This window comes from Oryzias melastigma, linkage group LG21, assembly GCF_002922805.2.
Source record: "Oryzias melastigma strain HK-1 linkage group LG21, ASM292280v2, whole genome shotgun sequence".
Taxonomy (NCBI): domain Eukaryota; kingdom Metazoa; phylum Chordata; class Actinopteri; order Beloniformes; family Adrianichthyidae; genus Oryzias; species Oryzias melastigma.
Window position 1 is genome coordinate 12,930,169 of NC_050532.1, and position 17,192 is coordinate 12,947,360.

Below are 17,192 nucleotides of genomic sequence, written 5' to 3' on the forward strand. Positions count from 1 at the left end.
AACAGGGCATCTCCTGATTGCTCACAGAGATGCCCCGTCACCCTCCCACCAGCGACCCTACATGTCTATGGTGCGGTTAAAATTGGCGGGAGGGGCACTGAAAGGACATCAACTGTTTGCTGGCAGTGATGTCCAACTGCAATACAGACACCTTCCCCTTCACCCTATTGCATGTTTGTATGAGGAAGGGGATATGTCGGGGTCAGTTGGCAGACTGACCCCCGATGGCGGACCCCCCCCCCCCGGCGTTGGGAAAGCTTGACAAATTTGATGAGCCTTGTAAAACGAAAATTTAATTATTTGTTTTCATGCTGTAAGGTTTTTGTTTACACAATATAGGCAGTTTAGCAGATGTTATTTATTGTGTTCATAATGTGAATTGATATTGTTATATAGTTCCATAATTAGCCAGGGGATGGCAGCAGAGTTCACTAACACACACTTTGAAGGTACCTTTTATTGGTTCTTTGTAAATTACATTATTACCAACACCCCAAAGAGACACCAACACATCACAACTTGTACAGCAGGGGTGTTGAACTCAATTGTACAGGAGGCCAAAATCCAAGACACAATTTAGGTTGCAGGCTGAGCATTTATTACACACACTAAAACTAAACTTTTAAAGCATTACTTTTTTAGACATAAATATGAATATCTATAGACAGAAAATATGATTCCAGAATAAATCAGTTTCATTTTCAGTGTTATAGTACAGTGTTATTATCCTCAATTCCATTCACTGTACATACTGCAGATTTCTCATACAGGTCTCTATGCCATGTATATAAGTATTCTGATAACACAGGAGTAGTGGCTTGAGTAAAGGAGAACAATGAGGAAGAGTACAGACTGATCATCTCTGATTTTACTGACTGGTGTAACTACAATGGTCTCACTTTAAACCCATTAAAAACTAAAGAGAGAAAACTGCACTGTTGTTCTTGGATCTGAGGTTTGACTATCCGACCAACTCACCTCTCCAGTACACTGGCATACACTTTCCTAGGGAGGAGGAGTGTGGTTCCGGGGACTCCCGCGAATATGGAGAATCCCCCCACCCCTGATCCATTCATCAAAAACACTTACGATTCGCTGTGACTATGACCGCGCGCTCGCTCCCCTAAGATTCGCAACTCGCAGACGGGCTGGCAGAGAAACAAACATAACTTTGATGCATGCCTCGGCCTGCATACTGCAGCCAGAGGTGTTTGGAGTGGTGTGCTCCACCTTTCCTCTCCCCTCCTGTGAAATTACCCAGCACCTTCGGACGCAAAAGTTTCATATAAGTGTCTTGAGTTATTGGCTTTTGGTGAGCTCCCGCTCCCGTCAAAATTTAGTCCCGTCCCGGTCCCGTGATTATTGTAAGAAATGACTGCCATCCTGCGGGAATCCCGAAAAAATGTCACCCTCCTCTTGAAATGGCAGGACCATTCTAAACCAGCCAAGAGGGGACTGGTCTGGTCCGGACCACTCAGTGGAAACGAGCCATAGGTGTGTGTGTGTGGTGTCTGTGAGTAATCATACTAAAAAAAAAGATGAACTACAAATAGATGATTGTTTAAATGGGTTCACTTTGAAGACTAGACCAGATTTTAGTCTCTCGATTCTAGCTTGAATATATTGGAAATCAATTTTTTGCTTTCGCTCGTACCCCGCTTGCTTTAATGCCAGGTCTCTCCAATTTGATATGTTTTTCTCTGGCCATCTAATTAAGTCACTGTTCCACAAATAAAAGCACAGAGAAGCTGGGCAAGATGAGTGTTAGGACACAATAGGAATTCTAAATTAAATGAGTTAATGACATTTTGATATCAAGGTAACGCTCATCTGACGTCTTTACATTGATTTATTTTACTTATCTATTACTATTTTCTCATGTGAAAAACTTTTTTGTATATACATATTTCCTTAATTGCAGATAATAAGACAACCTCATATGGAACTGACTAAAGAGTCTAAGGTTAAATTTTTTTACATTTGGTCCTTCTTCAAACGACATCAGTCTGCAATGATAGCAATGTCATTTTTTTTTAACTGTGTGAGTTGATTATCTAAATAAAAGAAGGTCGAAACAATCATAGCATTCAGTTTTTCTTTACTCATTAAAATGTCTGACCAATGTCACAAAATCTGTTTCATTTCAGTGAGATAAATCTCCAACTAACATGATGTGTTTAACACTTGTGCTGAAAAATCTTTGGAGAAAAAAGCTCAGGCCAATGTTTTGTGGGATGCAGATGACCCCACTTTATTTGAAAACATGCCTACAATAGCTTAAGGGAAACAACCAAACAACAAACGGTCACAGATAGTGGGAATTTATGAGGTCAGGGTATGTAAGGCGTCCTCTTCCTAAAGTGAGAACTCTATTTTCTGGTCTCTGTGAATAACATTTTCAAAGCATCAATTTAATTTTGCTTAATGTTGCATACATTTTTCAGTTTTTGCACAATATCTTGTTACAAACAGAAATGTCAATAAATCATGTAAACAAGGACTCAAATAATCAATCCTCTGGTTACTAGAGAAAAATTTGCAACCGCATGATCAAATAATTAAAGCTTGTTGCTACCTTCCATTTCACAAAATGTGAACACTGAAGTGAATCAAACACAAACGACATCAAACTCAGCCAAACACAACAAAACCTGCTGATCCCATTTAGAAAAAAAAATGGTCAAAACAGGCATCAATTTCATTCATTATAGGTATTAGATATTCTCTGTGTGTTTGGCTCGACACAGCAACTTTCTTAAATATTTAGATATTTCTTTCATTTTTAACCCATATATAAAAGGATTAAATAATGGATGATAAAGTATCATCTGCAATGTCATAATGAAACGTAAGGTTTCTGAAATATCTGAATCCACTCGAGCTATAATAACATCATAAAACACCAAGCAGGAGAAACTGAATAAAACCAGCAGGTGAGGGAAACAGGTCTCTGCAGCCTTTCTTCTGAACTCTTTACAGCTTTGATAAGAAATGATAAATATTTTTGCATATGTAAAAACTGTGAAGAGCATAGGAAGGATCATAAGATCTACTAAAGCTACTACACCAAATATGGTTAAAAACCTTGAGCTCAAACAATGAAGTTTGTACATGGTGTTGTTACAAAATATGCCATTTAAATCAAATTTGCAGATTCTAGCCTTGGCACTGAGAATTGTTAAAACTGAAATGTGAAGGGGAGGTGTAAGGCATGCAAAAACAAGCAAAGCGATTATGTTTTTTTTCTTCATGATAGCTGCATACCTCAGAGGTTTACATATAGACACATATCTGTCATAGGCCATGGCTGCAAGCAGTAAAAACTCTGAACCAGATCCACAATAAAACATGAAAAACTGAAAGAGGCAGAATGAATAAGAAACAATTTGCTCTTCAGACAGGAAGTCTATCAAAAGCTTTGGGTAAACAGTGGTGCTGAAAACAGAGCAGTTTAGTAACAGTGCAGCAATAAAGATGTACATGGGCTTATGGAGGTCTTTGTGAACACAAATCAGGTATACAATTGTAAAGTTACTGCACAATATCAAAGAATAAATTACAAACATGATGCAAAAGAAAAAGTATCTTAATTTGTCGATTTCCACATAACCACTCACAGTAATGTGGGTGAGATTATACTCGTAATCCATAAAAGCGTTTAAAGGTTGAATCTGAGGATTGAGAGATTCAGTCTATGAATGATTCCACATTCACACCAATATCTATCTTGGTCTGTTAGAAGCAAGGACAGAGTTTAACAGATTATCATTCACATCTTCATCCTAAATTTGAGAAAAGTTGTTTTTATTTGGACTCACTCCCTCTTGTAATGTTTCATCTCTGGAGTGCTGCTCCTGTTTTTGCACAGTTCACCATTACGTAACATTCACCACCCAGGAGATTTTTGTCCCTCAAGTTTCACAAGTAAAGAAAAAAAAAGAATTTTATTCAACATTTTTTTAAAAATGAAAACAAAAGCAGTTAAACGACAAATTACGTCCAGGTAAAGAAAAGTTAATCAAATAATCTAACTTTGGGGAAACTAGGTTAAAGTTTTGTTGCATGAGTGATTTCTAAAAGTAGTACAGTGTCAAGCAGTTCTTTTAAATAAATAACACAATTCCATTCAGTAATTATTAACTTGAGTTGATGGTTTTCAGTTTGTGTGTAATTTTGGGTAAATATATGTGTGTTGCATTTTAACTACATTTAACTTTGCAAATATCCTGATAAACAAGAAAATGCTTAAGTTTCCAACCTGGTAGGTTAACAGAATTACACATTAAGAACATATAAGTCAAAGTACACATTTTATAGATATTTATAAAAAAAACATTGAGGCTTTGGTTTAAGTTATGTAACATATATATATACATCCTGCACTTGACCTACCGAGCTATCCAGAGGTTTGTGTGTGTATATATTAGGGATGTCCCGATCAGGTTTTTTTGGGCCCGATCCGATTCCGAGTCATCTGATTTTGTGTATCTGCCGATACCGAGTCCCGATCCGATACTTTTATAAGACATTTAAAACATGGATAAATTAAACAAACAGATTAGTCCCTCATTTATATTTCATTAACCTTCTTTTATCATTAAAAACTTAAATAAAACACTTCTGTGAAGTAGCTTTAATAAACAAGTAAAAATACAGCAAATATAAACTAGGAAAAAGAATACAAATTTCTTGTTATATAAGTGATAATTAGTCATGTGATAAAGTTTAGTGACTTTAGCTTTAACATCTTTAGAGCTATTGAACATTTTTGACCAAATGTGATTCCTGTCCTCAATTTAAATTCTTAAAAATAAATTATGACTTTGTTTTAGCATAACATTTAATGAGTGTTCATAAATTGCTGATGTCATTATTAGTTTTAATTTATTAGTTTTATTTATTTAGTTATTTTTAAGATTATGTGCTTATTTTTTAAGTTCTTAAGACATCACATTTTTGGTTTTATTACCACCGTAGTTAATTTTCTTAACTGTTATTTCTCTGTCAGATAAATAAAACAGGCATATCAAAGGACAGCTCGGGTCCTAAGGAGTTATATCACGGCGCTAGCATGTAGCTGCGTTTTCTGGTGATGACATTTTGTGATCTTTTCATGACATGCAGACTTGTAGTGGGGTATTTATCCGTAATGATAAGATGAAATATAAAGCTCTGATCATAAAGAAAATAATTAAAATATCCGATCCTGATCGGACAAAGGAGTCCGATTTCGATCGAGTCCCCAACCACGTGATCGGACCCGATTACCGATCACGTGATCAGATCAGGACATCCCTAGTATATATATATATATATATATATATATATATATATATATGCAGTACGATGCAATACCCGATGCATGGCTCATGATATCGATAATATTTCGCGATTGGTAAAAAATCATCTCTAATAACTAACATTATATAGAAGAACACATATTTTGGGAGGGAAATATATCCCGATTTATTAATTTTTTTAGCTTAAGCATAATCACAATAAACAACTTGTCTTATTATGTGCAACAAATTATTGACACTTTTGTGCAACATTTCTGAAATCAGTAACAGTAATACTATGTCTTTGACAAGCATCGACACTAATTGAATTGGAATTATCTGTCAAATTCAATGTTAACAATAGTAAACATGATCAGCAGTGACACTACTTAGTGCAGAATTGTTGTAAACAACAGAACAAAAATTAAACAATTCAAGTAGTGACAGCTATCTACCTCCAAAAGAACGTCACACCAAAGGATGATGAATATAATGTTTTACAGGCTCTCTCAAAATTGACCTAATTTTTGTGCACTTTTCTCTCATTTGAAAAGGGCTGAGCATCCAAAATTGAAGGCTGATTTACTCAGACTGTCACTTGAGATTATTTTTACAATCTTTATCTAGTTTCCATTTGGTCAGTCAGCAGTCAACAGTGTTGGGCATCTCACTTCAAAAAAGTAATTAGTTATAGTTACTAGTTACTTCTCCCAAAAAGTAATTGAGTTAGTAACTCAATTACTGCATCTTCAAAGTAATTAGTTACTTGGAAAAGTAACTCGTTTTAAATTACTCTTTAAATATGGTAATATTTTGTATTTTTTCCTGCGTTACAAATAAAAAAAGAATTTACATTCAATAATAGATGATAACCGACAATAGTATACTGGTATAGTTTTCCAATGGAGTCATATTGTCTAAGTTTAGGATACACATGAGAGAGGGTTTAGGGAAAGAATTTTCAATATTTATTTGTCAGAATTATCACACAAAACACTGCAACAAGTGGTATATAAAAAATGTAACTTCACACAAAAAAGGTTAAACGTTTCAACTATTAACATACTTCAAGTATCTTACCTACAACTATAATTAAACAAAATGGCTTAAAAAACTGAAAGTGCAAAACAATAATAAATTAATAAACTACAATTATTAACCCATATTTCTGCTAAGAGGAGCAGCTCTCTGCATCTCTTTTTTCTCTCCCAAAATCCCGCAGCCCCGCCCACTCGCTCCGGAGTCTGCTCACTGCGTTGATCTGTGCGCGCTCGTGTCTGTCTGTGTTGTGTGTTTTATAAATATTACCCCGTTTCTGCTAAGATGAGCTACTCTCTGCCTCTCTGTTGTCGTTTTATTAACTCCCGAAACTCCTCACTCCGCACCGGAGTCTATCCACGTTGATCTGCGTGTGTACGTGTCTGTGAAAAAAGAAAAAAAAGTGTGCGTGTCTGTCTGTTTTGTGTGTCTCTGTGCTCGCGCGCGCACGTTTGTGTTGTGATTGTATGTTTATATCCGTGTCTACCGCCTGTTTAGACACAAAAACATGATCACATTTGTCAATCGTGGCATTTTATTTTGAAAAACTGGTTATATTTTGAAAAGAAACCGGATTTTCTCATGTATCTTGATGCAACTTGGGGCGCGTAACACAAGCAACTTTCGGGTGCGAAGCGCCCAGCTCCAGCAAGATCATCAAACTTTGAAGTAACGCGCCGCGATTTACACGAAGTAACTATAACGGCGTTACAGCGAGGATGAAAGTAATTAGTTAGATTACTAAATTACTTGATTTATAACGCCGTTAGTAACGCCGTTATACTTAAACGGCGTTAGTCCCAACACTGGCAGTCAATATGTAAAAACCCTAAAACACACATAATAATGGCAATAAATATTTACACATTTAAATTCTATTATGAAATAGCAATAAGCAACTTTAATTAATAATAATTTATATAATTGTGCTTCTATTAACTAGCAACCTCCCTAATTTTACAGTGAAACCATGTACTTTATTTTAATTACAGTTTTATATAAGTTTATTCATCAAATCCTACATGTTTTATTTAAGATTGACTTTAAATTAGCAAAAAGTAATTACATTTTTTGAAAACTTCAAACCATAAATAACATTATTAATGTACATCAGCAGGTTAAACATCAAAGTGCATGAAAATGAAAATTCCGACTAGATAATACGATATATTGATAATTTGGCACACCCTTAATATATATTTATATATATATATATATATATATATATATATATATATATAATAAAATGTTTAGAAGAACCCTTTCATTTAGGTTAAAGAACTGTCGAATTTAAGTCTTATTTTGTGTTTAACCATTAGAAATGTAACTGTATTAATAAGGGTTTTCTAATACTCAATCCAGCAGACATAGAAGACTGAATAAACTCAAAACTGACAGTTAATATCAATTTATTTACTTCTTGATTTTTATCTTATGTATTCGTTGAGCTGGTGCGAGAGGTTGAGAGATACCGGCTAGATATAGTTGGGCTCACCTCCACGCACAGCCTGGGCTCTGAAACTCAGTCCCTCGAGAGAGGCTGGACTCTCTACCACTCTGGAGTTGCCCATGGTGAGAGGCGACGGGCTGGGGTGGGGTTACTCGTGAGCCCCCAGCTCAGCCGCCAAGTGTTGGAGTTCACACCGGTGGACGAGAGGGTCATGTCCCTTCGCCTTCGGGTGCGGGACAGGTCTCTGACTGTAGTTTCGGCTTATGGGCCAAACAGCAGTTCTGAGTACCCGGCCTTCCTGATGTCTCTTAAAGGGGTACTGGAAAGTGCCCCAACGGGGGACTCCGTCGTCCTCCTGGGGGACTTCAGTGGCACCTGGAGGGGCGTGATTGGTAGGAATGGCCTCCCTGACCTAAACCGGAGCGTGTTTTTTTTGTTGGACTTCTGTGCACGCCATAGTTCGTCCATAACGAATACCATGTTCGAACACAAAGGTGTCCATCAATACACCTGACATCAGGACACCCCTGGCAGGAGATCGATGACCGACTTTATAGTCGTTTCAGGCGATCTCCGGCTGTGTGTTTTGGACACTCCGGTAAAGAGAGGGGCAGAGTTGTCCACTGATCACTACCTGGTGGTGAGTTGGATTCGCTGGCGGGGGAGGAGGCCGGAAAGACTTGGCAGACCTAAACGTACTGTGAGGGTCTGCTGGGAACGTCTGGCTAAACCCTCCGTCAGAGAGGTCTTTAACTCCCACATCCGGGAAAACTTCAAGCAGGTACAGAGGGAGGTTGGTGACATAGAGTCCGAGTGGACCATGTTCTCCACCTCTATTGTCTCTGCTGCTTTCCGGAGCTGCGGCCGCAAGGTCTCTGGTGCCTGTCGTGGCGGCAACCCCCGAACCCGGTGGTGGACACCGGAAGTAAGGGATACCGTCAAGCTGAAGAAGGAGTCCTATCAGGCCTGGTTGGCTTGTGGGACTCAAGAGGCAGCTGACGGGTACCGGCAGTCTAAGCAAGCTGCAGTCCGGGCTGTTTTGGAGGAAAAAACTTGGTCCTGGGAGGAATTAATAATAAATTTAATAATAAATTTTATTTATATAGCACCTTTCAAGATAAAAACCACAAAGTGCTTTACAGTAAAACACAGAATAAAACACAAAGTAAAACCAAATATAAAAACAGGATATAAACAGAGTTAAGAAAAAGCAATTTTAAAAAGATGTGTTTTTAGCTGCTTTTTAAAAGAAAACACTGAGTCAACAGATCTGAGGCTGAGAGGTAGGGAGTTCCAGAGGGATGGAGCACTGCTGCAAAAGCTCTGTCACCCTTGGTTTTTAACCGTGTTCTTTTGGCAACCAGCAGGTTGAGTGACCTGCTGGGAGTGTACGGCTGCACGAGGTCTTTTATGTAGACTGGTGCTTGGTCATTTACAGCTCTGTATGTTAAAACCAGGACTTTGAACTGCACTCTGTAGCAGACAGGGAGCCAGTGCAGCTGGATCAGCAGTGGGGTGACATGTGAATACTTAGAAGTTTTGGTTAAAAGCCTCGCAGCAGCATCCTGGACAACCTGAAGACGTTCTAAAGATTTTTTACTGAGGCATGTGAAGATGGAGTTGCAATAGTCAAGACGAGAAGAAATAAAAACTTGAATGAGCATCTCCATCTCAGAACGTGACACAACTGGACTCAGTTTTGCGATGTTTTTCAGACGATAAAAACAAGAACGAACAAGTGTACTGACGTGAGAGCCGAGAGTTAAAACTGGGTCTAGGGTTACACCGAGGTTTCTAACAGATGACCTGACAAAAGAGGCGAGTGGACCGAGCCACTGGACTATCTGGGGGTGGTGTTTGTCAGGTGCACAGATGAGGACCTCAGTTTTGGTTTCATTTAGTTGGAGAAAGTTATCATTCATCCAACTCTTGACAGATTCCAGACACTTGTGTAAAATCTGTATTTTAAAAACATCCTGTGGTTTAAGAGATACATAAAGCTGAATGTCGTCAGCATAAAAATGATAAGAAATGTCTTTAAAAGAACTTAAAATATGGTATAAAGGCAACAAATATAAAATGAACAGTAATGGTCCCAAAACAGAGCCTTGTGGCACACCAGAAGTGAGGGATGCAGAGGAGGACTTAAACTTGGAGGATATCACGGAGAAGGATCTGCCAGTGAGGTATGATGTGAACCAGTCTAAAGCAGATCCGGATACCCCACCCCAGTTTTTCAGCCTGTCTAGGAGGACGTGGTGGTCGACAGTGTCAAAGGCTGCAGTTAAGTCCAGTAGCAGCAGCACGGAGCAGTTTCCTGCATCACTCTGCATCAGGATGTCGTTTGTGACTCTGAGAAGAGCTGTTTCTGTGGAGTGAGCTCTACGAAAACCTGACTGGTACTGATCCAGAATGGCGTGTCTGTCTAAAGCAGCTGTGAGTTGTTTAGCGACAACTTTTTCTAAGAGCTTTGAAATAAAGGACAGATTAGAAATGGGTCTGTAGCTGCTCAGGAGGGAGGGGTCAAGCCCAGGTTTTTTAAAGAGAGGAGCTATGACAGCTTCCTTAAACAGCTCAGGAACTTGACCAGACAGCAGAGATGAGTTAATTATGGACAGGACGCAGGGACCAATGGACTGAAAGACATCTTTGAGCAAAGGTGTTGGTAACAGATCAAGTGAGCAGGAAGACGACTTCATTGTGCTCACTAATCTGACCAGCTCAGGGAGAGAAACAGGTGAAAACGTGTCTAAGATCACAGGTCGAGGTGGACTAGGACTAGAAACAGAAGCAGCTGTGAGAAGCAGAGAGTTTCTCACCGACCTGACTTTTTCAATAAAAAAGGATAAAAACGTTTCACAATCATCATTTGAGTGGATGGGAACAGCAGGTGGACGAGGCATGACAATATCACTAATAGTGTTGAACAGCACCTTAGGATTCCCTCTGCTTTTTGAAATGGGATTGGTGAAATATGTAGCTCTTGCATCTCTAACAGCATTGTTAAAGGAAGCTAAAAGATCTTTAAGGTGAAGGAGATGAACATGCAGGCGAGTTTTCTTCCATAAACGTTCAACTTTCCTGCAGGACTGTTTTAGACGCCGTATACTGTCATTTATCCAGGGTGATGCTTTTGTGACAGGGGTCAGTCTAGTTTTTATGGGACAGACTTCATCTAAAGCGGAACGACAATGACTGTTAAAAAGGCCGAGTAAAGCATTGACATCAGTACACGGAGGAAAAACCAAATTAAAAGCATTAGAAAAGGCGTCAGCTGAGGAGGAGTTTAGGATGCGAGAGCTGATTTCTCTGCGTGCAGGTAAAAGTGAAACAGAAAATGACAGGTTAAAAAAAATGCAATGATGATCAGAAATAAAAATGTCCTCAGAAAATGTCCTCCTCAGCCTTCCTGGGAAAGTCTATGGTGAGGCCATGGAGAAGGACTATCGGTTGGCCTCAAAGAGATTCTGGCAAACCATCTGGCGCCTCAGGAGGGGAAAGCAGTTTTCTGCAGGCACCGTTTTCAGTGCAGGTGGGGATCTGTTTACCTCAACTGGGGACATTGTCGGACGGTGGAAAGAATACTTTGAGGATCTCCTCAATCTTGCTGACACGCCTTCCGTTGAGGAAGCAGAGGCCGAGGAAACTGGGGTGGAACTGTCCATTACCTAAGCTGAGGTCACTGATGTAGTCAAAGAGCTCCTTGTTGGTAAGGTTCCGGGAGTGGATGAGGTTCGCCCCGAGTACCTCAAGTCTCTGGATGTTGTGGGAGTGTCTTGGTTGACACGTCTCTGCAGCATTGCGTGGCAGACAGGAACCGTACCACTGGACTGGCAGACTGGGGTGGTGGTTCCCCTTTTCAAGAAGGGGGACCGGAGGGTGTGTTCCAACTACCGGGGAATCACACTCCTCAGCCTTCCTGGGAAAGTCTATGCCAGGGTACTGGAGAGGAGAGTCCGTCCGAGAGTCAAACTCAGATTCAAGAACAACAGTACGGTTTCTGTCCTGGTCGTGGAACAGTGGACCAGCTCTACACCCTCTTCAGGGTGCTGGAGGGTTCATGGGAGTTCGCTCATCCAGTCCATATGTGTTTTGTGGATTTGGAGAAGGCGTTCGACCGCATTCCCCATGGTGTCCTGTGGAAGGTGCTCTGGGAGTATGGGGCCTGAGAAGCCTTACTGAGGGCTGTCCGGTCTCTGTACGACTGGAGCAAGAGCTTGGTTCGCATGGCCGGCAGTAAGTTGGACTCCGGCAGAACTGCCCTTTATCACCGGTTCTGTTCATAGTCTTTATGGACAAAATTTCTAGGCACAGCCAGGGACCGGAGGGGATCTGGTTTGGGGACCACAGGACTTCCTCTCTGCTCTTTGCAGATGATGTTGTTCTGTTGGCTCCAGTGAGCCAGGACCTCCAGCATGCATTGGAGCGGTTTGCAGCCGAGTGTGAAGCGGCTGGGATGAGGGTCAGCACCGCTAAATCGGAGGCCATGGTTCTCGACCGGAGAAAGGTCGTTTGGCCTCTCTCGGTGGGTGGAGTGCTCCTTCTTCAGGTGGAGGAGTTTAAATATCTTGGGGTCTTGTTCACGAGTAATGGAAGATCGGAGCGTGAGATCGACAGGCGGATTGGAGCAGCGTCCGTTGTGTTGAAAAGAGAGATGAGCCAGAAAGCAAAGCTCTCAATTTACCGGTCGATCTTCACCCCAGTACTCACCTATGGTCATGAGCTTTGGGTCGTGACCAAAAGAATGAGATCCTAATTACAAGCGGCTGAAATTAGTTTTCTCCGGAGGGTGGCAGGGCACTCCCTTAGAGATAGGGTGAGAAGCTTAATCCTCCGGAAAGAGCTCGGAGTAAAGCCACTTCTCCGCATCAAGGGGAGCCAGTTGAGGTGGCTTGGGCATCTGATCCGGATGCCTCCTGGACTTCCCTGGAGAGGTGTTCCAGGCATGTCCCACTGGGCAGAGGCCCCGGGAAAGACCCAGGACACGCCGGAGAGACTGTTTCTTGGGTGGTCTGGGAACGCAATGTGTGACTGTACAAACAGTACATGCCAAAAGTTTGGACAAAGCATCTCATTCAATGGGTTTCTTTACTTTCATGACTATTTACATTGTAGATTCTTTGTAGATTCTCACTGAAGACTGTGAGGGCTATTTGACCAAGAAAGAGAGTGATGGAGTGATGCAGCAGATGACCTGGCCTCCACAGTAAGCTGGACCTGAACCCCATTGAGATGTTTTGGGGTGAGCTGGACTGCAGAGGGAACTCCTTCAAGATTGTTGGACAACCATTTCAGGTGACTACCTCCTAAAGCTCATCATGAGAATGCCAAGAGTGTGCAAAGTAGTAATCGGAGCTAAAGGGAACTATTCTTAAGACACTAGAGCACTAGAACACCAAACGTGATTTTTAGTTATTTCACCTTTTTTTTTTTTTTAAGGTTCATAAGTCCACATTCATAGCTGTGATGCTTCAGTGAGAATCTACAATGTAAATAGTCATCAATAAAAAAAAACACATCGAATGAGAATGTGTCCAAACATTTGGCCTGTACTGTATCCTGGTTTAACATCAGTCTGTGATATTTAATTAAAATTAATGCAAATTGTAGATAGCTTATATGTATCATTTTCAAAATGATTTGATCTTTCCATTCAATGACGAAGCTTTGTGTGACCCATTAAAAATATAAGAAAATTGTCAATATTTTTAATTAGACTTACTTAAGTGGACAAAGTGACAAATTCTATACCTGCAAGTTGGGAAAAGAAATATTCAAAGTCAAATATTCTAATATTCACGCTATTGGTGACAAGCCTCCAATCATGAACTTTACTTAATACTGTTTTTTTTTTCTTTTAAAGTGAGTTTCCAATGTTATCGTAGACATGACATTTCCAATTCCTGTTCTTAAAACCTGTCCTACTATTTAGGGGTCTGTAACCTTTAACGCGTAGAGCGTTAAAGGTTTTTTTTTTCAGTCCAGTTTCTTATTTACCAAAACAGAGGCCACAAAGTCCGACCTCACTGTTTAGTAATATACCCTTTATTTATGCTTAGGCGACCAGTGTACCATTCATTTATAAAATATAGCTTTAAAATATAAATTTAAAATGAAAAGTGTTATATTTCTATTACATAGCTTTTGACAGTAGCACTTACAGTCAAGACAAAATACATTCTGTTTCAAATAAGATGCTACAGCAGATTTAATTTGCAATTATACTTTAAGAACATTGCCTTTAAACTGATAATAATAAATCATTCAGGAAGTAAATTAAACTTTTCACCATCCTTTTGCTCAGTTATCAGACGTGCATTTTCGAGGAAACCTAAGCCTTATGATTTAGTGTGATGTCAGCAGCCGTAAAAAAAAAAAAAAAAAAGTTAAATTTGAGTAATTTAAAATCCGTTTAAAAATTTTAAATGTTAAAAAACCTAAAACTGAAGGAAAAACGTTTCTAACAAACCTATAATTTTTCCTTAAAAACCAAAGAGACATAACAAAAGGATGAAAAAGCCGCTTGGCTCTTGAGCCTCAGATTCCAGGCCCTGGAGCTAGAAAAACTGTTACTCAAAAAATGATATGAGGCACAGGACAAAAGCCATTAAGGCCTCTGTATCCCCGCCCTAGACTATTGACATTTTAAATTAAACTTAAGTTCTTATTTGTATAAAATAATGATGACTCCAGAATTCTTTAGCTCAGAAGTTTTGAGTTCTTTTTTTGATTTACCTGATTTAGTTGATGTATTTTGGTCATTTATCAATGGTTGATAAACAAATGTTTCAAGTTTGTCCTAGAATATATATTTTTTTTGCATTTCATCAATAAAGATTATGAAGTGTGTTGCCCTACATGCATACATAGTTAAAAAATATTGTGAAAATAAAACATATTAACATTTTTGACAAACAATTTCAAGACAGCTTAAAGAACTAGTAATATTTAAAAGAGGTTTCCTGCTTTGATTTCAGTATTCTCAGTTTTTCCTGCTTTTTTCTCCTTCCACTGTGCAATTTCAGGTACTCCTCACTTTCGACGAGCATCAACATGTTCACTGAATAAATTGTTAGAATATATTTAAGAAATTTCAATTTTCGAGTTGTAAAAGACCAGAAGCCAAATCTCTTTACAAACATTTTATCCAATGAAATACAAGAATTTGCACAATAAAATATTTGATAAAGATTTTCTTTTGAATTATTTACAATACAAAGGTTTAAATAAAATTGTAACAATGGAAATAACAACAACAAAAAAAACATTTAGCTCAACGTAGATACTTTTTTAAGTGTTTAGATATTTCTTTCATTTTGAGCCCATATATGAATGGGTTAAATAAAGGATGATAAAGAATTGCCTGTAATGTCATAATTAATCGTGCAATTTTTGGAATATCTGAATCCACTCGAGCTATAATAACATCATAAAACACCAAGCAGGAGAAACTGAATAAAACCAGCAGGTGAGGGAAACAGGTCTCTGCAGCCTTTCTCCTGAACTCTTTACAGCTTTGATAGGAAATGATAAATATCTTTGCATATGTAAAAACTGTAAAGAGCATAGGAAGAATTGCAAGATCCACCAAAGCCACTATGCCAATCACAGTCACCAATCTCGAGCTCAAGCAGTAAATTTTGTACATCGTGTTGTTACAAAATATTCCATTTAGATCATACTTGCAGATTTTAGCTTCAGCATTTAGTATCGTCAAAACTGAAGTATGAAGAGGAGGAAAAGTCCATGCTAAAATGAGCAAAGCTGTCACAATTTTTTTGGTCATGATAGCTGCGTATCTCAGAGGTTTACATATAGACACATATCTGTCGTAGGCCATGGCTGCAAGCAGTAAAAACTCTGAACCACCAACAGAGTAAAACATGAAAAACTGCAGGAGGCAGGCAGAATAAGAGATGGTTTGCTCTTCAGACAGGAAGTCTATCAAAAGTTTGGGATAAACAGTGGTGCTATAAGTGAAACAGTTCAGTAACAGTGCAGCAATGAAAACGTACATGGGTTTATGGAGGTCTCTGTGACTGCAGATGATGTAAACAATCGCAGAATTACTGCATATTATTAAAATATAAACTGTAAACATTATGAAAAAGCAAAGATATCTGTATTCGCCAAGTTCCCCATACCCATGCAGAGTAAATTGGGTTATATTTAACCTGTTATCCATTAAAACCTTCTAAAATTCATCAGATGCTCTAAAACTGTAAAAAATCCCACAGTCTCAGAGACGTTCGGCAGACTCTTTCATTACTCTAAAAACTCCTTACACCACTGGTGGATTCTCATCTACAACTACAGACTGAACGGGCTGAATCTGCGGAAATCTTTTTTATTTAGCCGACTCACACTCATAGGATTTAATCTCTAGAGTGCTGCCTCACTCTACGATGTTTTTTAAATGTACATAGCAGTTTAATGCCCTATTTCTAATTTGTGCTGCATATGTAAAATCCTAATTGTTATCAGTAACAGGCCAGTAAATGCAAAAGATCACCGTGTTGGCATTCTCATTATCAAATAAGTAAAAAAACAACTGCCCCAACGTTGTATTTAGGCCAATAAAGCTTTTGGTGGAATGTTTTAATGCTTACTTGTTTAGTAAAACACACATGATTTTGCAACAAAGTTAATGAAACTTAGGAGATTACATTTAAGGCGACAGTCAAAACTCTTGAATTTACTGATCATGAGTCTCCATTGTGTTTTTGTTTTGGTAAACAAACACTTTACAAAACCCAGGTGGATGGATTCAGTCTTATTTTAGATAAATAAAACAGGACCTACACAACTGAAGTGTCACAATAATATCAAAGAAAAAAAATCTTAAGTACAGAAAAACCATGACCCTAGAGGGGCACTCTGATGGCCTAATCATTAAAGAACATCTGAGTGTCTTAAAGGCCTTTTGTCGCAGTAGTTGAGGGTGTTTGAGATGAAAAACTCCAGTCTAAAAACTATAAGAGGCAGATTGAAAAAAAAAAAGCTCTTTAGACAGGAAGGCAAACAATGGTGATAACAGAGCAATTCAGTGACAGCGCTGCAATGAAGATGTACATGGAAGGTCTTATGAACACATACCTACCAGGTATACAATTGTAAAGTTATAGTTCATTAGTGTGCTATCCAAGACATGTTAACGTTAGGAACTTTTTTTCCTTTTTTTTATTTTCACTGGTGTCCATGGCAGACATGAAATCCTGTCAACATTTGTCGTGGGAGGGATAACATGTCTATGTAAAAGTGAGGTCATCTGGACCCCAGAAGATAGCATAAAATAATATATTATAAAAATTGTTCAAAAGAAAACAAGTTTTGAATTTACTGAATTCTACATATCCTCTCACAGTAATGTGGGCAGGGCTATAGTTGTAATACTTAAAGATTTTTGAAAGGTAAATCTGAAAACT

General features: G+C 38.8%; 2 protein-coding genes across 2 annotated transcripts; both read right to left on the bottom strand.

The window, feature by feature from the left end:
* Positions 1-2,714: 2,714 nt before the first annotated feature.
* On the bottom strand, positions 2,715-3,650 carry LOC112137956 (olfactory receptor 11A1-like). The gene has a single exon (XM_024260475.1). The coding sequence runs from the start codon at positions 3,648-3,650 to the stop codon at positions 2,715-2,717; it is 936 nt and encodes a 311-aa protein (XP_024116243.1).
* Positions 3,651-15,040: 11,390 nt separating this feature from the next.
* On the bottom strand, positions 15,041-15,952 carry LOC112137955 (olfactory receptor 11A1-like). Its single transcript, XM_024260474.1, has one exon. The coding sequence runs from the start codon at positions 15,950-15,952 to the stop codon at positions 15,041-15,043; it is 912 nt and encodes a 303-aa protein (XP_024116242.1).
* Between the last annotated feature and the right edge of the window lie 1,240 nt (positions 15,953-17,192).

What these genes read in the sequence shown, in the direction of transcription:
- LOC112137956 (XM_024260475.1), bottom strand. Translation starts at nt 3,650, where the DNA reads ATGGATTACGAGTATAATCTCACCCACATTACTGTGAGTGGTTATGTG.
- LOC112137955 (XM_024260474.1), bottom strand. Translation starts at nt 15,952, where the DNA reads ATGGATAACAGGTTAAATATAACCCAATTTACTCTGCATGGGTATGGG.